This window comes from Lepeophtheirus salmonis, chromosome 5, assembly GCF_016086655.4.
Source record: "Lepeophtheirus salmonis chromosome 5, UVic_Lsal_1.4, whole genome shotgun sequence".
Classification (NCBI taxonomy): Eukaryota; Metazoa; Arthropoda; class Copepoda; order Siphonostomatoida; family Caligidae; genus Lepeophtheirus; species Lepeophtheirus salmonis.
The window spans coordinates 36607668-36630865 of NC_052135.2; the positions used below are offsets into that span (position 1 = coordinate 36607668).

Genomic DNA, 23198 nt, shown 5'->3' on the forward strand with positions numbered 1-23198 from the left:
AACGCCTAAGGAAAATACAAGACCTGGATTATTGTGATTTTTCCATTGTTTTGAAAGCTAGTATTATCAGCATATTTAGTTTATTCTGATATGTACATAAGTATAAATTGTATCTATGTACGTTTGTTCGGTATACCGGTACTATTGTTTAACGGAATATTGACGCATTTAAAATAGTACGATATTAAATTGGTATGAATATCGGTACTTGTAACCTATTAACGTCTAAAATATTTGACGTTGGATTCTTGAATGAAACTTTTAAATTTAGCTAATATGGCACAGTGTTATCTCGCTAACACAAAAATACCCACTGTATTTGATTGTGAGCTGTCAATTATCTCATCTCACTTAATATACAATGGTTATTTCATAGTTTATTCTTTTTGACAAATAAACGAATTAAAAGTTATATTAAACTTATGTTCCGTTACCAAAAAGACAGGAATACTATTTACTGTTATATATATTCGAGTATATATTGGCCATTTTATTATTTATGTGAAGAAATTTTGTCCATCATCTAGAAATACAAATTGTATGACACCGTCTCCACTAATTTTGGAGGTTATTTATTTTTAGGAAGTGTCATAGTGGCAACATTCATTTGCCAAGCTTATTTTCATCGATATTTTCACAAATTAATTTTGCTAAAATGATAATTGCTGAAAATGATGTCACTCAAATTAATGATCTTCATGAAATACTTCCTATGGATTATTTTGAGTCAGATAAAATGGGATATCATTTGGAAAATGTCCTAATATATTCCCTTTAAAAAAATATATTACTTTTTTTTTAAACATCCTCGCAAGGAAAAATCCCTGACAGAGTCACCCAAAACACAACACAATTTTAGCAACATTAACATTAGACAGTATACTAGGGTTTCTCTTTCAGGATATTGGTTACTGTTCCAGAAATTCCCCGGAAACTTAATTATTTCTTAAAGGTGGGTTCATAAATTGACTTATTGCACTAATGTTAAATATATATTTTTTTAAGTAATTAACAAAAAGTGGTATACATATTGAAGATGAACTTGAGATCAACTTTTGGACAATTCATCCCAAATAAACAAAAATGATGCCAAAGAAAGCACACATAAAAAAATATTTAATTATAACTTCACCTTCTAACCTCAGAAAGATAAATTAATTTTGGATGTTATATATAAGTATGGGTAAGAGAATGACTAGCATAAATTATATATTTCTGCTTAAAATATAAATTAATTCACAAGAATTTACTGCATTTTTCTTTATCACCTCATATTAAAATTTCCCCAGATTTTCCCCAAAGGATAATTTCCTGGAAAATGAGAAACTCTACTAAATACATTTGTTTTTAGTTTTCAATGTTCTACGTAAGATTTTATGTAGCGTCTACGGCACTTTGTCAATTATTAACTTCATCTTTGTTAATAAAGCAAGGGTTGTCTTTATGTATGAATATCTATATATGAGATGAGGTTTCCTACCCTAAAAATATACTATACTTTTTTTTCTTTTAACAAAGTCTCCTTGTAACTCTCCTGATTTCTCCTAGGGATGCTACATCTCTGTAACCCTTCCAAAAAGTACCCGGGGGGTTTCCTCTGCAAAATAATTGTTCATGAAAGTAATTACCTCTTCATTTGACGAAAATCAGCCTTAAGCTTGTCATGTCATGATGCGTAATATGCTCCTGTAATGGTTTTTTCCCCCTTTTTGAAGATAATAGATCCAAATATCTTTATGACTATCCCAAAAAATTAATTACCATCACTTTCCAGGACGAAAAAACTGGTGTTTTCAACTCACTCTCGAACAAATGTTACATAATAACTACACTTCGAAAATCAATTAAGAACTCAAAATAATTCCTTTATGAATTGTATATTGTAATATTAAATTAATTGATTAATAAAACTATAAATTAGACAATATGAAAACAACATTTAATCTAATGAGAAAATAAATTTAGCAATAACGGAGTGGCAAATTGTAATTGATTAGTTCCTTAATCCTGTAGCATCTCAGCGCATTTTTGTATTCTTTATTATATTATAACTATTGAGGCACGAGTTAGTTCATTAACTTCGTTGCTTTTTAATAAGTCGCACCAAATCGAACATGTCGTGGCTGCCTTCTGGACGCAGACTTCTGGACTTCGTCCTCACTCAACATGAATCCCCTGGACTTTGCTGTTTGATGAGTCTTGGAGGGCAAGACAAACAAAACTTTTCACCCGAAAGTCGATGCCCTGAATGCCATGATCTCGGAGGAGTGGAAAAAATTGCCTCGGACTTCATCAAGGCCAGCTTCCTTCTGTTCGTCCCCATATTGAAGCCATCATTTAGAATGGAAGTGATTTCATTGTATAAAAAGTGTAGAAAATTGTTCAATTACCAAATTTTGCTTCTAAATTTTGCAATAAAAATGGCACAAAATAGAAATATGTAAAACTGGAAATAGCTTTTAAAAATTTTCTAATTTTCGACTCTCCAGTTGACCTTGTATATGATAAAAATAGCCTACTGATACATTTGGTACTAACTCTGATTTTTTTGGCCAATAATCCACTATGAGGATTACAATTTAACGGTTTTAGAGCAAAATACTATGTTAAGCTTGGTGGATGCTAAAATGGATATATTCAATAAAAATATGAACTTTTTCACTGTAAAAAACTCTTTTAAAAAAAGGAAAAAAAAGTTTGTGCAAAACAGTGGTACATAACACAGGGGAACACCAAATTTTCACCAATGAAATTAAGCCTAGAATATAATTTATCTTTGAGCGCAAAATCCAAAATGGATCTCAGTTTTTCTCTCGGTTGTCAGGTTTCAGAAATATTTGAGATTATAGTAATTGAGACTTCAATCGTTCAGAAACATTTTTCACCATTAAGACAATCACCAAATTGAAGTACGATGAATAAAACTGATGTAAAAAGGTATTTTATGGTTATAAAGTGTTTTTTTTTATTCTGTATTCTCTTCTGAACTCGACATATTTTCATTTTTAGGCTGAAAAATCATGAAGAACGACACTCTTCTGGAGACAATTATAACTTATTCATTATTCATAGTGATAAGGAGTAACATAGAACATATTAAAGAAAAATATTTTATCTTTTATTTAAAAAATGCCTATTTAAAAAATAATGATCTCCAAGGGCTTTAGTTCCATTTGATATTTTTTGAGTGATCCCATTTTTAGGGGGTGAACTAGTAAATATGTAACATTATTGTATATTATGTACAATTCCAATTTCCTTATAATGAAGTCATACCCTGTGATAAATAAAATAATTATTAATTACTATTAGCTATATTTTGAATATGAAAATTATCTACTAATTTTTCAGCCTAAAAATGGAAATAGGTTGAGTTAAGAAGAGAATGCAGAATTTTAAAAAAACAATTTTATAATCGTACTTCAATTTGGTGACTGTCTTAATGATAAAAAAATGTCTCAGAACGATAATAGTCTCGAATGACTATAATCTCAAATATTTCTGAAACATGATGACCAAGAGAGAAACTAAGATCCGTTTAGGATTTTGCTCTTAAACATAAATTATATTATTGGTTCAATTTCATTGGTGTTAATTTTGACCCTCCAATTGTTCCCCTGTGTTATTTTTCCTTTTTTTACAATAGAGGATAATTTATTATTTTAGAGAAAACTACATTATAACTTTTGAGATATAAGTTTTCATTAATAACTGCTCTATTTTGATTTATATTCACAAAATTTAGGTAAAAAATAGGGCAGAGATCTTCAATCTTGTCATAGACATAAAATAAATAGAATAATGACGCAGAAAATAGCCAGAGAAAACTTTTTGAAACTATTCGATTGAGAAGAAAAAAAAAAGTTAGAAGCCTAAAACCATGGAAATATAGGTCTTTACCCCTATAAGCTCCAAAAATGTCTTGAATTTATAGTTATAATTTGCATTTTTGCAGCACTTCATTGCCCTTAATGTCTATGACGTAGGAATTACTACTGAATAGTCTCTATCAACCTTAAATTAATATATTTTTACGGTCAATAGGGAAATTATGGATCCTGAACACTTCAAGCCTCACTCTCAATTTTCTTATTATTGGTAAGATTATTTTGCCTTTAGAAAACAAGTGGAAGATTATCTTAGACTATCAAAGATAATAATTTGCTTTTGTTATGACGATATTTTTGTTAGCAAAATATTATTTTACTCTACAATTATATGTATAAATAATTTGGAGGAACCGTTAGGTGATTTAAAAATATGTACTTCTTAATATATTAACTTATATTTAAAATCAGAATTTCATTCCAATTTTAAAACATAGTGAGTTTGTAATCCTCATCAAAATTATTGAATTGTGTGTTACCATATTTGAATATTATCACCGTGATGATTTAGAATCTTCACACTAATAAATTAACTTCAGATTAGAATTATATTAGTCCAATAACATTTTTTTAGTTTATGTAGTACGTTTTTGATAGAATAAAATCGTTAAAATATAATTTTGTTTTTATTATAAAAAAAGATATTCTTCAAAACTTTAATTTCCTACTTATTTGCTCTCCAATTTTTTCCCAACCATATTGGGCCTCTCAACTTTACTGTGTACATGACTGTTATTGCAATTGCATCAAGTGAGGACGGACTTCAAATAAAATTGTTTTTTATTACAAACTGTTATAGCAGTTGAAAGTGGGTACATTGTGCAACAAAAATAAGTCTGTACAGAATAGCGGACGTGGAAAAAAAAGTCTTGACACAGCAAATCCAAGTCGAGTCAATGTCTTCACATCTCAATAACAGTAAAACAAAAAATACAAGCAAAATAATAAACATTTCATTTTCTTATTGACATTTTCAAATTCATATAGTTATGTTCAATACTCAGTCTGATTAAAATTTTCATCCACTAAAACATTTCTATACTTCTAAAAACTAACCAGGATTACGTAAATATCTAAATATTAACTAACTAGCTATTAACACTAACATTAGAATGTTTTTGATAACTGTTTCTTTTATTTTCGACGGGTCAAATTCCTGTTTACAATATCACACAATATTTTTTACTTTAATTGTATTTTGCAACTTTTTTTCCAAAAAGGAACAAAGAAAAATACTAATAATCATTTAATAGCTCATAGTTTAAGCAGAGCCAACCAATCAACGTTTAAAACACCACCAAGGCAGAAAAAAAGAATGGACTGGCGATGATTTTTTTTATGGTGAGGTAATGCCATCTAAAATTAGGAAAAACATTCGTAACCGCAAGATGGCTTTAAGATCCTGTTTTTAGTAAAAAAAAACGGGATCTTAAATAAATAATGTCGTATTGTAGCAAACTATTAATTAACATTAATATTCATCATTTGTAATGCTGTATATTTGTTAACATTATCACAATTAAAAGTTAAAAGTTTAATCAGGGCACAATCAATAAAACATACATATTGTAATGATGGATAATTATAAGAAACGTCTATAACAATTGTATCACAACAACGTCAACAATTCTTAGGGGTATTTTTGTCACCTTTTATATTTCCTCTCTTAGTTTTTGTTAAATAGAGTTGTGTTCCCAACTACCTTATCCGAGCCCTTTCAAATATTTATTATATTGCAACCAAGATCTGATCAGATGAAGAACAAAATACATAAATGCAGAAAAATCAGTGAATATCCGTATTATTAAGTAGATAATATTGCGACACTTTGAGATTATGTTGCAATTGACTCACAACCAAGTAATTTTAAGTCTGTTTATCGTTTTCTTTGAGTATAGGCAAGTTTAAGAAATGCAATGAAGATTGCTATGGTGGATGTTTTATACCTGAAAAATTATTTTATATTGATTTGTTATTATTATTATTGAGGTTATCAGTTAATGTGTACAAATGACATAAGAAATACATGAAGGAGGAAGGATCACATAATAAATATAACATAAATAAACATTTTACTTTATAATTATCTCTTTCCTGATAACCAGCCTAGTAATAACATATAAATATACCACAAAACAAAAATAATTAAATAAAATCCATCAATTTCGAGAATTTGGAAGAGACATACAAGCACACAACAAGAACAGAAACACGAGCGGATAAGAATAAAATACAATACGTAATTCCCCATGAAAAGTAGCTGTAGTCCCCATAGTAAAACTATTTTTATAGAAGCTTTTTACGACCTTACAATCCACTTTAGAGAGTCCAAATATTTTTTTTTCCAATAATGGATGTCTTCAAAAATTACAATTAGTAAACGTTCATTTGTCAAAGTTTTTATACAACGTAGGGTTCGATTATGACTTATAAAATCCGCCACTTTTCTGAAAATTACTATAACTCGCCTGAAATACTTTTTTGAAAATTTGACTTTACTTGCACAGAAGCTGTAATCAGTCTTATGTCGATCCTTATTTAGCATATTAGTCCTAAAACTGATTAAGTTTGATTAGTGATGACGTCATCGACCTTATTTATTTTATTTTAAATCAGTTCTAGAACGGACATCCCAAAAGGACCAACTGTCCTAAAGACTAGTCCAAAGAATGGACTGGACTGCATAAATAAGGATTGACACAACACTAGTTATTATTTTTACTTTTGAGGAGAGTATTGAGTAGAGGTGGATCGGGCTAGTATGTATTGAGCTTCTGGCTAATTCGGGCTAAAAGGTCTCGGGATTTTTTGCCAGCTTGCGGGCCAAAATATGATAATCTAAGTAATAAAAGTAATCCAATATATAATCATTAGAATAAATATATTTGAAACATCAAAATGAAATGACTAGTGATGTCCAAATTATGCAAGTAAGATTTATTTGCATTTTGGGCTATTATTTTCATTTGTTTGCATTTTCGACCTTTATTTGCACTTTTCCGACATTTTTAGGTTAAAAATATTCAGTTATTATAGCAAAAGGAGGATTGAGTGCCAGTAATGGAGGATGAAGGAAAGAAGAGGAAATGATGAATCCATTGACGCCATGAATTTTAAAGGGAAAATTACTCAGATATTCAAAAATATATTGTATCCATCTTGCCACCAAAGCTATTTAGATTTTTTATAATCCATTTTTTCTCTACTGGATGCCCCCGTAGAATTTATTTTCAATATATTTACATTCATTTGAATAAAGATACCAAATTTTTTAATTGACCATGTCTAAGATAGTCGACACCTCAGTGGTCATGAAGGTGCTCGGTGCCACCAAGATTAAGACTTATGTGCCTGAAACAAAATGTTTTCTACACGTGTGGCTGTGTGGATTGTCGATTGCTTATGATATACCCAAAAACCATTTTTTGCAGCTCAAGGAGACTAGATAGGGGGTTGAGTTATTTATCAATAAACGATTGGCATTTCAAAAAATAACTATACGAATAACTACAAAAAAGTTTTTTTTTTGCAATTTTCCTCGCGATTTTCGATTTGAGAATTTTTTGAAGTAAATAAAAAATGTATGTTATTTCGAGTTTATAATACATTTTTACTTACCCGGATTGATATAGTGTGAAGAATCCAATCCAAAATAATTACAATTAGAATTATTAGGCTATTTTTCGACAATAACGAAACATTCATAAAATAATTATTATTATTTAGAAGTATTTTCTAAATATTTTTTTTAATTTTCTCAATTAATTTGATAATTTACAATGTGAATTCTTTCTCCCTCCGTAGCAGCCCGTGCAACGCTTGATAATCCTTAGCTAGTATAAATGTATTTAAAAGTGGCCAAGGATGATGATTTAAAATGAAATGTATTGTGTATTCAAAAGAGTTTCATAATACTAGACGGTAAAAATAAGTGTATCTCATATTATTATGTAAATGTACATTTCCGAGTCAAAAGAGTTTTTACTTTTACGTCATCATAACTTATACTTATACTGTTCTTATTATTATTATGTACTAGATATAATATGTTTTAAACATTATAAAGGATATATATATAGATATTACGTAGTTAAGTACAACATTTACATATGTAAGGGAGACAGGTGACACTTGTAACGAGCTATAGTCACAAAAAATGTATCTCAATTGTAATTATTGTTACAGAAATCAATGATTTTGTCAACTTTGTTGCGAGATATTCAATCAAAACTGTTTTTGAATATTTTTGTAATAAAAGTTGTTTTTCAATGTATTTGCCAAAGAGAAAGAAAAGAATAGAGAACAAATCTTTTTTGATGGTAGTTTGGCATGATGAGATACATTTTTTTGAAAATAAAACTCGTGTAGAAGAAATCAGCTGCTGTTCAAATAAATCAAGTAGGGATGTCCTGGGTTAAAAACACAAACACATTTGGACTATTCAAAGTTAACTCTACTCATTGTTTTTTTTCTCGATTTAATCGCATTTTTAGGAATTTTGAGTAAGACGTTGTTGCGTAGTTTATTTGATTGCATCATAAATAAGGTGTGTTTTGATGCATATTTTATTTTGACTCAGTCACCAAATTAGTGAACAAAAGACAAAACGGGGTCATATATACAACTTTCTTCATTAACATATAGTCCGAAAAAAGATCACTCCCATCGTTGGGGTCAATGTGAGGAACGTCCGCAATATCCAAGATGCCAAGAACTCAGATATGGTTGCTCGGTCATCCCCCGATTTGAACCCCCTAGATTACTTTTGGTGAAGTGCCATCGAGGGCATTAAAATTGCAACCCCACACCGAAATGTGGATGACTTGAAGTACACAAACTCCAAGGTCTGGGCCAACTACCCTGAAGAAAAAATTGTTAAAAGCCTGTACCAGCAACAAGCACCTTGTTAAGTCTGGCATTGCTTTTAATAGAGGTTATATAGAATAAGATGAAGCATCTCTGATTTTCCAACAATGTTTGTAAATATATTTTTTTCAAATCAGTTAATAAATTTTTTGTGCAAAAAAATTTTGTTTCTGGTCCCCCCCAAAATTTGCTTCTGTACTCTGTATATTTCCCAACTTATCGACTTTATATATTTCTGTCTCATTGTATTTTGCTTAAATTATATCATTTGAGTAACTAATTCTTTTGCTATCATAATCTAAAATTTTACTAAAATTCAAAACTTAGTCCATCAGGAGAAATTTGGGATATTATAATGCTTATTAAAATTGCAAGACTTGTTGCAATTATTCTCGTATTGTTTATTCTTCTTTAAATAGATTAAAACAACAATACCTAATATGTGTAGGTATGCTGTTTTAAAATTTAACTCGGACTCCAATCCTCTGATTAATACAAACTCACAAAAACATGTTACAACGCTCTTTGGTCTCCCTTATTTTCATTCCGAAATTTTTTATTCAATTCTTGACGTCCCCCATCATCCACAGGATAAACATTGTTTTTTTCTCTTTGTTAAAACATTTGAGGTTTTTAAAAAAAAATGGTATAAGCCTTTTTTTATATATATTCACAAATACTGATATATTGTATAGGTATACCTCGAAGGACTATTAAAAATTAATAATTCAAATGAATATTTATGTATGGTACAATATGCATAGCCCCTTTCTTTTTAGGAGTAGGAAAGGAGCCCTACCTGGGAGAACACTCTCTTTCTTACAATCCATTTCAACACTAATTATTATTAACGATTCATTAATTTTAAAATGCAAAAAAACCTTAATTGAATCTGCATTTGTAATGAGAAATTAAAAATCAAAACTATGTAGTTCTTGAGAAAGGTTTATTCAATGGAAAAAAGGACTTATTGGATGCATACCTACATGATGGCTTAACATGAAATAATTTGTAACAAAAATCAAGAGAGGGGAAATGTCCTTTCTTTTGTACCAAGTATATGTACATTCGAGCCCATATTTCATAGACATGGCTATTTCAGTCGATTCTAGAATGTTTACTCTAATTTCTAAGATAAGTTGAGAGATTAAGGAATGCTAGCTATAATTTAAAACCTTTATTAGATTTATTAGAGTTAATTTGACGCCAATATGACATTTATATAAAATATATTATTGTGACGAGGAGTTTGCGACATTTTCAAAGGGTGTATCAAAATATTTTGTTATTTTGAATTAATAAAAAAATTCCGAAGGATACAAAAGTAGTACAGGCTAAATTTTGATGAAAATAAATTCTAGTTTTTTTTTCCTGCTGATGGGCCACATATAGGTACAAACAATGAAAATATCTACTATGAACATGTATTGAAAGATTCATCCAAGTTGTCATTTTGGTTAAAATCTCCCAACCTATCAACTAATAACGCGCAGTTCTGGTATATCACCGAAAAATTCTTTAAATTGAAAGCGGTAACTACTTCTACTCGTTATTTATATAGTTGATAGGTTGGGATATTTTAGCTAAAAGGAAAAAATAGGACATACCTTTCAAAAAGCGTTCATCGTTTATATTTTTAGAGGTGTATGCCCATTAGTGAACTGGCCTGCACTCTTTATATTTCTTGAGCACATGTACTAGTTATTACTTGATAATTAGAAGTTCTACTTTCAAAAATTAAATAATAATTACAAGACCTTTGCAAAAAAACAAAAATCTTATATTCAGATTACCAACAAGGAAATGCCCGTCCCACTTTTTGCAGCATATATTATACACCTATGGTAATATGGGTAAGTTTTATACAATCTATGGTTGAATCAAGTATACAAAAAAGAGTCATGAAATTAACACTGAAAATGTACAATTTGATTGTAGAAATATTAAATTACTTTAAAGAAATTCCATTTGATATTTTTTAAAGTTGTTTTTTATGTATGAAATATATCTATATTATATGGAAGCATTAGATTCGTGATATCGTTGTCCCTTTTATCCACTCTCTTGTACAAAATTTTGTTGTTCATTAAAATAATTACCATTCATCTGAACCAATGACAACCAGACAGGGATCCTTAGTGCATCGTCCAGGGCTCTGATGTTATCAAGGTCATAAAAAAATATTTTCTGAAAAAAAGTATTTTTAAATTAAAAAAATCATATATGTAAAAATAATGCAGAAATAAGATGTTATTTCGTAAAAGAAAAATATCTCAAGTGGATTTGTAGTGTTGAGGGTTTTTGGAACTATTTATCTACACCATTTCTTTTTTAAAAAATTAGGGATTTATAAAGGCTGATAGAAATAGTTGAGTTGAATTAAATAGTTTTAACCATCTGAACTTCTTTCATAGGGTATATTAGAAAATTTAAAAATTACTGAACAGAGGCGAAAACATAAATTTCTGTTTTCATGATACATACCACAAATTAACGAGGTCACCTTAGCAATTTAAAGAATGTATGTAAGAAAATCAGGATATTTTTCATTAAATAAAATCTTAATCCCACTCCGTATCTTGCACTGATATAGACAGGAATTACTCTGATGTCAATCCTCAATTATACTCCAAGTCCAGCAAAGACGTTCACTTATAACTCTGCAACAAATCTTCATTGTTACTTTTCGTCCAGTAATTACTTTATACTTATAAGTAGAGTTGACATACTTGTAAGAAAAAAAGAGCACAAGGAGAAGACCGGAGTGAGACGTATGGTACTACTGAATTAACACCCCTATCAGCTGCCTATTATATGATTCAGGAGTGAGAAAATGAATTACTCCTATAAAGAAAAGAACCTTTAACATTTACAATAGCATTAGTAAAAACAAAATACAATAATTATACTGTTTCACAGAAAAAATGGGAAAAAGGCAGCACTTAGAACAGTTCTTTTTAACTTCAGCAGCATCCATCAAGAGCGAATCCAAAATTCATCTCAGAAAAAAAATTATCATTTATATCTACTTTAGAATGGTTTAGTTTGAGGTATACTATTAATACATGCTTATTTCAAGCTTCATGGAATTATGATGACTCGTGGTAGACCAGTAGTGAGTGAGGGATTCCAAAAGACAGACATTCAAGGGCAAGACATTTGGGGCAAAATCGAATCCTAGTGGCTAGGAACAGTTCAGCGGAAATTGCTTTGCTAGGGATTCCTTCCCACACATGCAGTTTTCTCCATTGTTTATAATGATCCCAAATCTGGGATCCTACTCTTAAGGGGGATTTCATTTCCCACTTTTTAAGTTGACCACAACATTTTTTCTCTCTCTCTTTCTTCCACTTTTCTTCTCTTCCTTTAAGCTACGGTATTCCATTATATGGACTTTTTTTAATCAATTGAAAAATGAGTTTTATCATTTAAATATTGTCGTGGTCTTATCTCAAATTGACAACAATATAGAACGTTTTTGGGGGAAACTTTTCTTTTTTAAATTAAAGTTCAGACTTTCAACTATCAAAAAAAAACTTTTAAATGCTATGAATATAGTTGTCTTGAAGCTATGAACCTTTGAATAAATATAACCTATTTTCAACTTTAAAAATAGATAACTCGAGTTATAAGCATGATAAATATACTTAATAAATGTTTTTCAATTATTTTTTTAACATTATGCTTTGAAATATATTCACATACTATAATTTACCAAACGGTTAAAAAAGCTTTGAATCTTGATTATAACCAAAAATAACAGAAACTATATGACTTTTTCTAAAGGCCAGGAGGTAACAGAGAAAAAATAAAGCCATAGGAGAAGATCAAACTCTACTAAGCTGAGCATTTGTTGTTCTAGTGCTTTAAAAAAAGTGTGATTTTGTTGGATAATTTTATATTTAAATTCCCATATACTTATTTAATTTTTTTTTTTTAAACTTACATGCACCAAAGATAGACAATAATGCTTACTTTAGAGGGAGAAGTTAACACCAGGACAAGCTATTAAATAAAAAAACAAAACAAACGGAAAAAGCACACGCAAATACCATTTTTCCATTTCTATTTTTTTAAAGTAGTTATACTACAAACATGTCAACTTTAATTAAATGTTATTCCTATATTTTCTGGGCCAGAATATAAAAATAATTATAAAAAGTTTGGAAAATAAAAAACATATATTTATGTAGCAATTACAAAAATACTATTATCATATTATTTCATCTATCCTAATATGTCAAAAATATTTATTTAAACAAATTCCAATAACGAATAAACACATAGTTTCAAATGAAAATTAGATTACTGTAAAGAAATTAACACTATTTGTGATATTTAAAAAGCTTATAAATTCATTGACATATGTGGTGAGTCAACTAGAAATGACTCTTGAGTAAAAATCAAGTTATTAGGAAATTCCCCTATTATTACTTAATCAACATTAATGGCCAAATAGTTTGTTGGCATATTTGTTCCATTATGGGATTTATGCTCAAATTTGAGGGATGGAATGAGATACTCAAGAATATTACCTATAATTTAGAGCCTTCCATTAATTAATGAGACTCCAATTGGGCCTGTTATGACCTTTTGAATATAATTGGTCATAACATTGTTAATATTTATTAAAACGGAGTTGCATAAAAATAAAGCCGATCTAAAGCTTTAAACTAAGTCAGGAAAAGAGGACCCACGTGATCAATAGCTAAAAAATGTATTGGTGCACAGATACTTTTCTTCTTCGCTATAGGTATTGGTTAGTTATTATTTGGAGATATAAGTAGGATCAATAGAATTCATTGGTAGGAGTTATTATGTTATCTAATGTGTTCTATGATTCTATGTTATTTTTTCATATATGATTAACGTAAAAGTATATATTTTATGTTAAACTATGGAGTCCAAGTCAAGTTTCGGATCCAAAGATCCCACTTCTGACAATAATTGACCATTGTATCTTAAATTATACGTTTATTATGCTCATTTGAAGTCCGGAAGACGGAATTAGGTAAACTAGAGAAGATTTTTATAAAACGGAATTTTGTTAATTTGTTTACTCTTATTCAAAGATTATTATGCTTATCCTGCGTTATTTTTCATATATAATTAATATAAAAATATATATTCTATATTTAACTATGGAGACCCAGTCAAGTCTCGAGTTCAAGCTCCCATCTCTGACAATAATTGACCATTGTATTTTAAATCATACATTTGTTATTATAATAACAATCAATAAATCATAAATGAATAATCAAGGATGCCTCTACTATAGCGTCCTTGGTGTTCTTGAAAACTCCGGCTTCTTCTCTTTCGTAGGAAATTCAAAAAAGAAAAATATCAAAGGATAAAATTATTTCTTCTTTCCCCACAGCAATTTTAGAGTGTGAGCTAGGCGTGCTTCATTTTATTTCTCTTTATTACATCCCAAAGACATCTTTTTTGATTACATCCCAGCCTATGTCAGTAGTAAGAAAAATGAAAGAGTGACGTCATATGAAAAGCAACATCTTGCGAGAAATTTTTAAAACACTGCACCATTGTATCTCCTCAGGCCAGCGATCGCGTTTCGCTACTTGGTTAAAAGCTTTAATCCGATCTAACTTTACTCCCAGAGGAACAATCCTATTATTATCTCTGAATTATACACTATTAGTATTATTTATAGGATTAGACATCATTATTATTAAGTTTCCAAAAGGTATAAATTATTTTCGAACAACATTTTTACCACCTCATATTTCGATATTCGACCTCTTTATCATGATGAGACACTGTGAAAAAAGATGTCCATGCTCTAATTGGTTTTTCTTCCAATAAGTTAGATTTTGTAGGGGTTAGTCCTTGGAAATGGCGACAACTTCCAAAGATTCTCTCGATATGTGTGTTCTTGGACATTTTTCTTGAATAGGTGAAGAAGAAAATAGGATGACGCTCTTTATTGAAGGGAAGCATTTCGAGAATGTGTGTCAATCACTTTTTCTTTCTAGATTTTTTCATCATGAGCATGGCGTTTTTATTCCTCGAATGTTGCCTTCTCATTCAGACTTCAAATCTCTTAGTTTTCCAAATCATTGGAGTAAATTCATCTTTACCAGAAATATATTTAATAATACCAGATTTTTGTTATCAAAGATATTGTTGAAAATATACATTTATAAAGTAGTGGAAGAAAGCATGCCCACAAATAGAAACTATGGGAAGGCGGAGTGAAGTTTGTCATATATATTTAGATCATTCGGAAACTCTAGCCTCCTTGTTTAGGGAGTCCTTCATAAAAAAATCCTTCAGGCGATTATACATTAAAAATTGATAGTTCCATAAAAACCATTTAGATTGTGTTTAAATGGAAAGAAAAGACTACAACACACGAGTCAGTTATGCTAAATATAATAAGAATGAAGTTCAATTGTTGACAATGGACTTTTCGGAGACTAAGTCAATTCATCTATTCAAAGAAGAAAGACTCACTTGTTATATTTACATAAAATCAATTTATTTGCTGTTGAACATGAAGGAATGAAGGAGCAGGGACATCTCACATAGACCATACATGTTTGATGAAGTGGAACAAGTAAATTTATACATTGTACTTACAAAAATAGGTTTATATATTCTTAGTTTCTTTATACTTATGATGGGAAACTTGGAAGAAAGGTTCTAATTATACTGAATTGCTTCTATACCATGAAATAATGCATTAAAATTTTGGTTCTCGACCTGAAGTTCAATGTGATAACTGTGGTGGTGATTTCTTTCAATAATATTTTTATTTGTCATCTATTTTTTTTTACTGCATTTTAGAGGCCAGAACAAAAAATTTCATTATTATGGGACTTTAAGCATACATTGTATTGCTGAGAAAAGTGGATAAAATCTATGTTCATTTTCTAGAAGAGAGTTTTTCCAAATTTTCTGCCGATCACAGAGTTGGAATGATTCTAAACCTTTTAAAAATCAGCAATATATAGATTGTATTGATTACTTAATGAAGTAGTAAATAATACGTCTCCAAAATTGTCTGTAAAACAAGACTGAGTTAAATGGCTCAATTGGGGAAAAAAATTTATATCTTAATACTTTAAGATAAAAGTAATAAAAGAATGTCACGTATTTATATTCTCCTCTGATCATCCTATAATTGTAAGAATGAATGAGTGGTTCAACAGTAAAGAAATTCAATTGTTAAGGCTATTAAATAATAGCATTTCATCTAAGGAGTTAACAATTTTGATTCCTGAAGATTATTTATTTGAAGAAGCCTTTTTAACAGAAGAAAGGAAATAATATCCAGGAAAAAAATATAGCTCCTCTGATCAATTGTGAGGAAGAGAGGAAATTTTTTATTTAAGACTTTATGGAGCACTCTTCAAGCCATCTCCGTACATCAATCTCGTCAACCTCAAGTCCTCTTTCTAACCTATACTCTCCTTCAATCTTGAATCCGTTTCTTACCTCGTGCCCCCTCCTATATTTAATCAGATTCCTTCCTAAAACACTCTTCCTATCTCATCATCATCAAGAGTTAAAGAAAGGTGCTTCAATTGGGCTCCTTATATAATCAATATTTAAACAAAAAAGTCCGAAAATGTAGAAGGTGCAAGTTTTACAGTAACAAAAATTTAAAACAGTTGTGTAAAAAATTCATTTGTAAAAACATCAAAAAAATTGTTGAATCAGTGTTATCTCGATCATGATGTTTTTTTATTTAAAAAAAAAAAATTATGTTCAAAAATTCAAATCTGTGTAATGAGTATAAGACATTGAGATCAAAGTTATGGATGCAAAACCGCAATCTCCAAATAATATATCCTATAACACAGATTTATCGAATCACTTCCAAGGCTTTACATACATAAGGAAATCTGATAATAATCATAAACTATATTCAATATTCAATTTTTTTCTTCGATTAAGCAAAGATCGATGACTCACAAGTAATTTAATTGAGTTTATAATAAAAAACGCATAACATCAAAGGAATGATTAAGAAGAAGTAATAGCCAATAAGATCCAAAGTATCGTCATTCGATTCTTGAAATTACGAAAATAAAGGAACTCAAAAGTCTGTACGTCCCATTCATATTCTTCCTCTCTTCCACCCCGTATTTTTACTTCATTCCGTCTTTAATGTTGACCGTTATGTATAATTTATATCATACAGGAGTGCAAAAAAATAAAAACATACTGTATGAAATAAAAATCTAATATAATGAATACAGAATATTCCAACATTGAAGACATCAAGATACAAGAGTATTTTGCGACTTAAATCCTAACTCTATTTGATATTCCTCTGAATGATAGTACAACTATATTTGTCAAAGGCTTGAGCAGAATTTGAAGAGAAGGGATTCTTTGGAAATATTGGAAGGCATTAGGAAAAGAGGAACGAACAGTCAAGACTTTTGTAGTATTATTTGTATTTTAAGTTGTAAGTTGAAGTATACAATAGTCAAAAGAGCTTATCACTCTTTAATATTGACTACGAACCTCAAATGATATAAAAAGGATGAGTTCCTTCAATAAAAATTTCAACATTAGGTATTCATTGAAGATCAACGGCTCAAAAACTCAGTTCATTAATCAATCCTAGCATTAACTCACAAGGATAGTATAATTACGTTATCAAAAATTATCGTGAAATAAAGTAAAAATAATTTGGGATTTTTTCCTTATCGTGATTTTTGTTCAATATTGCTTGTATGTTGACGCACTACATATATCAAAAGAAAATTAAATCAGGGGCACCATATGTTTATTTTATTGTGACCGTAATTTTTTGCAATTTTTAAGTAGGAGTAACGGGGCCTCTGTAGGGCTAATGCAAATAACTTATTCAAAAAATTGGAAGATAATAAGACGAACAAATCCATCCCACACTTTTTTGAGAAAAAGTAGTTCAAGTGTCATTTCCAGTTGAGTCACCACATATGTATTTAATGAAATACGATAAATAAATTACAATATGCTTTACTTACATTTTTGCATTCTACTACCATATGTGTGTGTAAGTACATATAGCAAAATTTGATATAGTCTTCACATACATTAACAAATTAATTCGAAAAGTATTGCATATATTTTATTATTCCATCTGTCAACTCATTAATACAAACATGTTCTTTTTAATAATTACTTTATTTTTCAAAATAGATCAAAATCTAATAATATGTACCAAATTATTGCAGAACCAACTAACAGAGAAGTGCATTTAAATCAAGGGATTCCAAAGAGGGAGGTCTGATGCCCCCCCCAATTAATGAATTTTTGATTTTTACAAAAGTTAAAAATTAATCCTTGAAATTTTATTTTTCAATTTTCTGATGAATAAATGTGGATTTTTGAAAAAAAATTCGAAAAAATTGATTTTTTAAGAACAGTTGTAAAATTTTGATAACAAATTCCCTTCCTTTTTTTGAAAAGATATGATTTTTTTAAATTCTTTTCCAAAATATTTATTTTTTTTGTAAATAGCTGTGGAAAAAAATATATATATATCACTGCAAACACCCCTGTATATGCATTAATTACGTTGAACATAATTACAAAATAACTATTTCAAATTATAACAGGATACAGAGGTGAATGAAAATCAAAGTATCGAGTCATGAGACGGTTAGTAAATATCCTTAAATTTTTTGTCGACTCCAGTTCGAATCGTCAGATTTAGTTCGATCTCATTTTCAATCTATGATAATTATTTTTTTATTGATTTGACACGTTGTTACTAGTGTTGGGGTTCGGTCTGGAAATCCTAGACCGGTCTGAGACCTTAATTTATTTTTTGCCCGAATTAGTTCGGTACAAAAAAAAATCGGTACGGACCGGTCTTATATAAAAATTCAGTCTAAGTCGTTCCAAAGCAAAACTTTGGTTTAGTTCGGTCCCAAAAAAATTGGTCTATACCGATTTTACAGATAAATTGTTTATAATATGACATCATATGTTTTTTATAGTACGATGATGTTATACGAATTTTTATCAGGGATAGCTTGGATCAATTTTGATCCCACCGTCTTTTATATGTGTACAGCATTTATTCTAGAACTTATCATGTATATTGATATATATATTTTTTTTTTTGAAAAAAATGAATGACAGTTGATCTAAAAAAAAGAAATGGTCTCTCATAATATATGAACCCGAAAAAAATCGATCTATAACTTGAAACCAAAGAAAAATCGGTCTATAAAGTGAGACCGAAGAAAAATCGGTCCAAATCGGTCTAAAACAAATCACTTAAAACCAAACAGAAAAAAAATTATATGCTCGACAGAGTCTGAATACTAGTCGTTACCTTTATGTCATCATACAATCTTTCTTCCAAAAAGAAACAAAAAAAAAGGCCCAGATTATCTTTGAGTTAGCCAAATAAGTACACCAAACCAAACGATATTTAATTATTTAAAGAATAAATTATATATACTTGAATAATCCTAAAATGTATTTTATTCGATACTATATTATAATATTGCTTAATAATATTTTATTAAAAACAATAGCTATATGTTTGTATTTCTATATGATGGCTAAAATTTATTCACAGAAATAATAAAATGACCAATATATACATTTACGATGAGGGATCAACAAGAAATTGTATTACAAATTCGCATCCTATAAATAAATGAGTGAAAAAGAACGGTAGAAGTATTTTTAGGCTGTGTGAGAAGAAAGAATGAGATGATATTCCCAAAGCGGCCTTATTCACAAAACGGAAGAATGACACAATATTCGGAAATTGTAGGTGAGGGAAATATCTACTTGTCGTCGGACATAATAATGAGAAGTAATATTCCAACACTGAAATTTGAATCAACAATTTATAGACTATTATCGATTGAAAAGAAACCAAAATCTATGGAAGTCAATTTTTATTGACTTCGAATTGTCTATTTTAAATTATAAACTAATTTTAGATATGAAAAATACTTTATTTCGGCATTTTAACACGGATATTCTTATAAATATCTGTGTGTGTTTTTTTTTTTTTTTTAATTTATGTTTATTTTTTAAAAGGTAATTATGTAGTTGTTACTTTTATGATAATAAACAGCCCAAAATCCTGCCCAAGAAAAAAAAAATATATTTATGTACTTTTGAAAACGGAACAAAAGTATAATATAACTTATTAGTTCATATATTTATCAAAACAAATAAATTATGAAATAGCATGACGTATCAAATTAAACGAGGGAATCAACATCTGACAAAAAATATGTATAGAGTATTTTTAAACCCCCTGTTGAGTCTTTAGCCTATTCATGAGTCTAGTATAAGTAAGTTATAAAAAATCAAAAATAATGGCCATAATAAAAATTAATAAAAATAATTTAGTTATTTGGTAAAAATATCATGATTGAAGTATTATAAATTACTTCAAGATTATCACTATCGTTCTTCTTTATTTATTGATTTAAATATGGACAGTACTCTTTATATGTAGCTCAGACTCTGACGTCATTTCCGTTTTTTAGATAAAAATAAATTTACAACAATAGGGATTATTTTATTTGAAATCTTCAAATCTTGAACAAAAATGTGCATACACGTAAAAATACGTTAAGATTTATAAGATTATAAATCATATGAATAAATAAATCCTTGGATATTTCTTCGACCGGGCACTCATATTTCGAGATTGGAACTGCTCAGAGATGATGTTTTAAAAATGCACAATATTTTTATAATCTTACATACATAAGTCACTTAAGTAATAAATTGACAAATATTTGTAGAACAATTATCACCTGGAATTTAGTCATTTTAACTTCACTATTAGACGCCTTTTTAGTAATCAACTTATTATTATTTGTCTAAAAATATTAACATCATATTGTGTAAAGGAAATTAATTATGTGATATCCTCTTTAATTTGGTATTTGTATCAATTTGAAAAAGACTACAGTACTTATAGTTATAAGAAATGATTAAAAAACAGAAGTCCTTATAAATCCAATCCATGCCCCTGACTTACCGGGTACGTAGTTGAAATCTGGACACTCATAGCCGTGAGAAGAATGGACAGTTCCTCACATCAGATGACTCACTTTGTGTATTGACACCCCCTCCCAAAAAAAAAAATAATAATAACAAAATCAACCAATCAAAATGCCCCCTCTAAGAGAGCCTGGAAAATAATACATACATTGACTTAGTCAAGCAAACCTACTAATTTCAATGTCAAGTGATCATTAATAAGGGTGTTGGCATCGACACAAGCTTCATCAAAATGGAGCCCCAGTACAAACAGAAAAGATTACAAAGTGCATTTTAGAGACCAACATTCAATTCTGGTAGCAAACTATATGGTCACCTTATGCACCAGATGACGACCCACTCTACTTTTCTTTCTACCACATGTCCCATGGCCTGCCAAACAAGGGTTCTCAAGAATTAAGACGATGAGCATTGGAACTCCATGAGCCCCAGTACATTAATACCACCTATAGAGCGCATCAAGGCAATTATCAAAGTCGATGTACAAAATTTAGTTAATGTTGTTCCTCTATTTTTCGAAATTCAACTTGTCGAAATTCCAGATTCAAAAGGTGTAGTTTTTAATTGCGCCCCCGACTTTTAAATGATCATATCAATATTTTGTAGGACCAATTTAGAGAGATTTTAAAACGAGACCGATCCACACTTAAATTTAGAGCGAAATAATTATTTTACTGAAAAAACTATAATGGTTTCAGACCAATTTAGGATTTCCAGACCAAAACCTACTACTAAAAATAACATTATCTCTTAAAGAAAAATAGTTTTTTGATTTGTCAGATACATTTTATTTTTCCTTAAAAATGGTCCATTAAGTCTTGCTATTGTGACATTTTAACGAAAATAGAAAGAATTATATGGCTTATTCATACAACATGAATATATGTATTTACAACTTATAACTTATAGTATTTGAAAATATTAAATGAACAGACAAGTCTAAATAATGAGAAAGGGATCCCCTCCCCCCTATTTGTAGTTATGAATGTACTACTTAAGGAAAAACCTAAATTTAAATAGTAACTAAAGTTAAACAAAAGTATAAAAATAATGATGAAAAGGAGCGTTGGATACAGGATACAACTTATCTTGTGAGAAAAACTAAATTTTTTTACATGGGTGTACACCCTTTTGTGATAAAATAAAATCAAGGATGAAAAAAGTTGTGTTTTATTTTTCTTCTTCATTTTTAGGGGAGGGGGTGCCAAGTAAGTACTTGTACTGATATTAATCTTAATTCAACATCGTTCATTGTTCGTATTTTTTAAGATGAAAAGAGACCAAAAAAGATTAGGTATAATTGAATAAAAGTAAAAAAGCTAAAGCCTATTCCTGGAAGAGAAAGAGAGAGATTAGTCGGTAACTGTGTTATGAAAAACAAAATCCATGCTCAGCATGACGAGCTAACATGATTAATATAGTATAAAATCATTAATAAATTAAAACAAAACAACAATCAACGAAAGTATGAGACTTGTTCTAAAAATGAAACAATTTTGGGAAGTGAACATCTCTTTTGAGCTTATCAGCCTTGATCTTATAGGTGTATTTTTTAAGTGAGGGAGCAGGAGTGGTAGAGATTGATATTGAAGAAGCAGAGGTTCCCAGAGGGAGAGGATTAGTTACAACCACGGTGTCAAGGGGTCTTGGAGTTGTGGAGGAAATCACAGAGCCGGAAATGGGTCTGTAAGTATATTTACGAATGGACCCGGAGGAGGATGGACTTGAGAATGATGAAAAAGTAGGTGAGGGTTGATTAGAAATCGTAGCCCTCTGAGGAGAGGAGGATGGACTTGAGAATGATGATGAAGAAGCAGAGGGATTATTTGAAATTATAGCCCTCTGAGAATAGGAGGAAGAGGAATCAGGTATGGTTTTGATCACTTTGATGGGTTTCGGATTCGTTGACTCAGAGGTGTAGTATTCATTGCTTGCAGTTCCTTCATAGGTCACCTCTGCTTGATAGCCCCCTTCTCCACTTACGGAATAAGTCACTTTTTGAAGTCGTCCATCAGGGAGTTGAACGGAGTAAGATCCAGATGTGACGTCATTTTCTCGTTGTTCATTATGTTGGAAATTATTTCCAGAATAGGGGTCGTTGACATTCCATCCAAAGTTGTATTTGGGTGGAGAATCATAGGAGTAGGCATAGGGAGGTGGGGGTGGTCCGCCATCGTATGAGCGAATAGCTCCAGAAACAACAGAAATGAGGGCTAATCCAAATAACAACTGGAAAAATCATGGAGTTGATTAAGGATTAGAAAAGTAGGAGACTCAAAAACAAGAACTTACATTGTGAAGCATGATGAGAAATTAAGGACCTTAGATATATAGATAGAGGGATAGATATAATCGAATTCACGAATAAGAATCAAACAACACTGATGTTCAAAACCACAAGAGATTGTCTATTTATAGGATCATAGTTTTTGGTATAAT

The 23198-nt window shown here is 29.8% G+C and overlaps 1 protein-coding gene and 1 long non-coding RNA gene across 2 annotated transcripts; one reads left to right on the forward strand and one right to left on the reverse strand.

Annotated features, from left to right (window-relative positions):
- Positions 1 to 673: 673 nt before the first annotated feature.
- LOC121117245 (uncharacterized) lies at positions 674 to 1969 on the forward strand. The gene is made up of 3 exons (XR_005864123.2): positions 674 to 952; positions 1006 to 1183; positions 1775 to 1969. It is a non-coding gene; the product is annotated as an uncharacterized lncRNA (long non-coding RNA).
- A 19643-nt stretch (positions 1970 to 21612) lies between these two features.
- On the reverse strand, positions 21613 to 23198 carry LOC121118575 (uncharacterized). The gene is made up of 2 exons (XM_040713154.2): positions 23052 to 23198; positions 21613 to 22988 (listed from the first exon to the last, which is right to left on the reverse strand). The coding sequence occupies exons 1-2, from the start codon at positions 23061 to 23063 to the stop codon at positions 22239 to 22241; spliced, it is 762 nt and encodes a 253-aa protein (XP_040569088.1). The 5' UTR covers positions 23064 to 23198; the 3' UTR covers positions 21613 to 22238.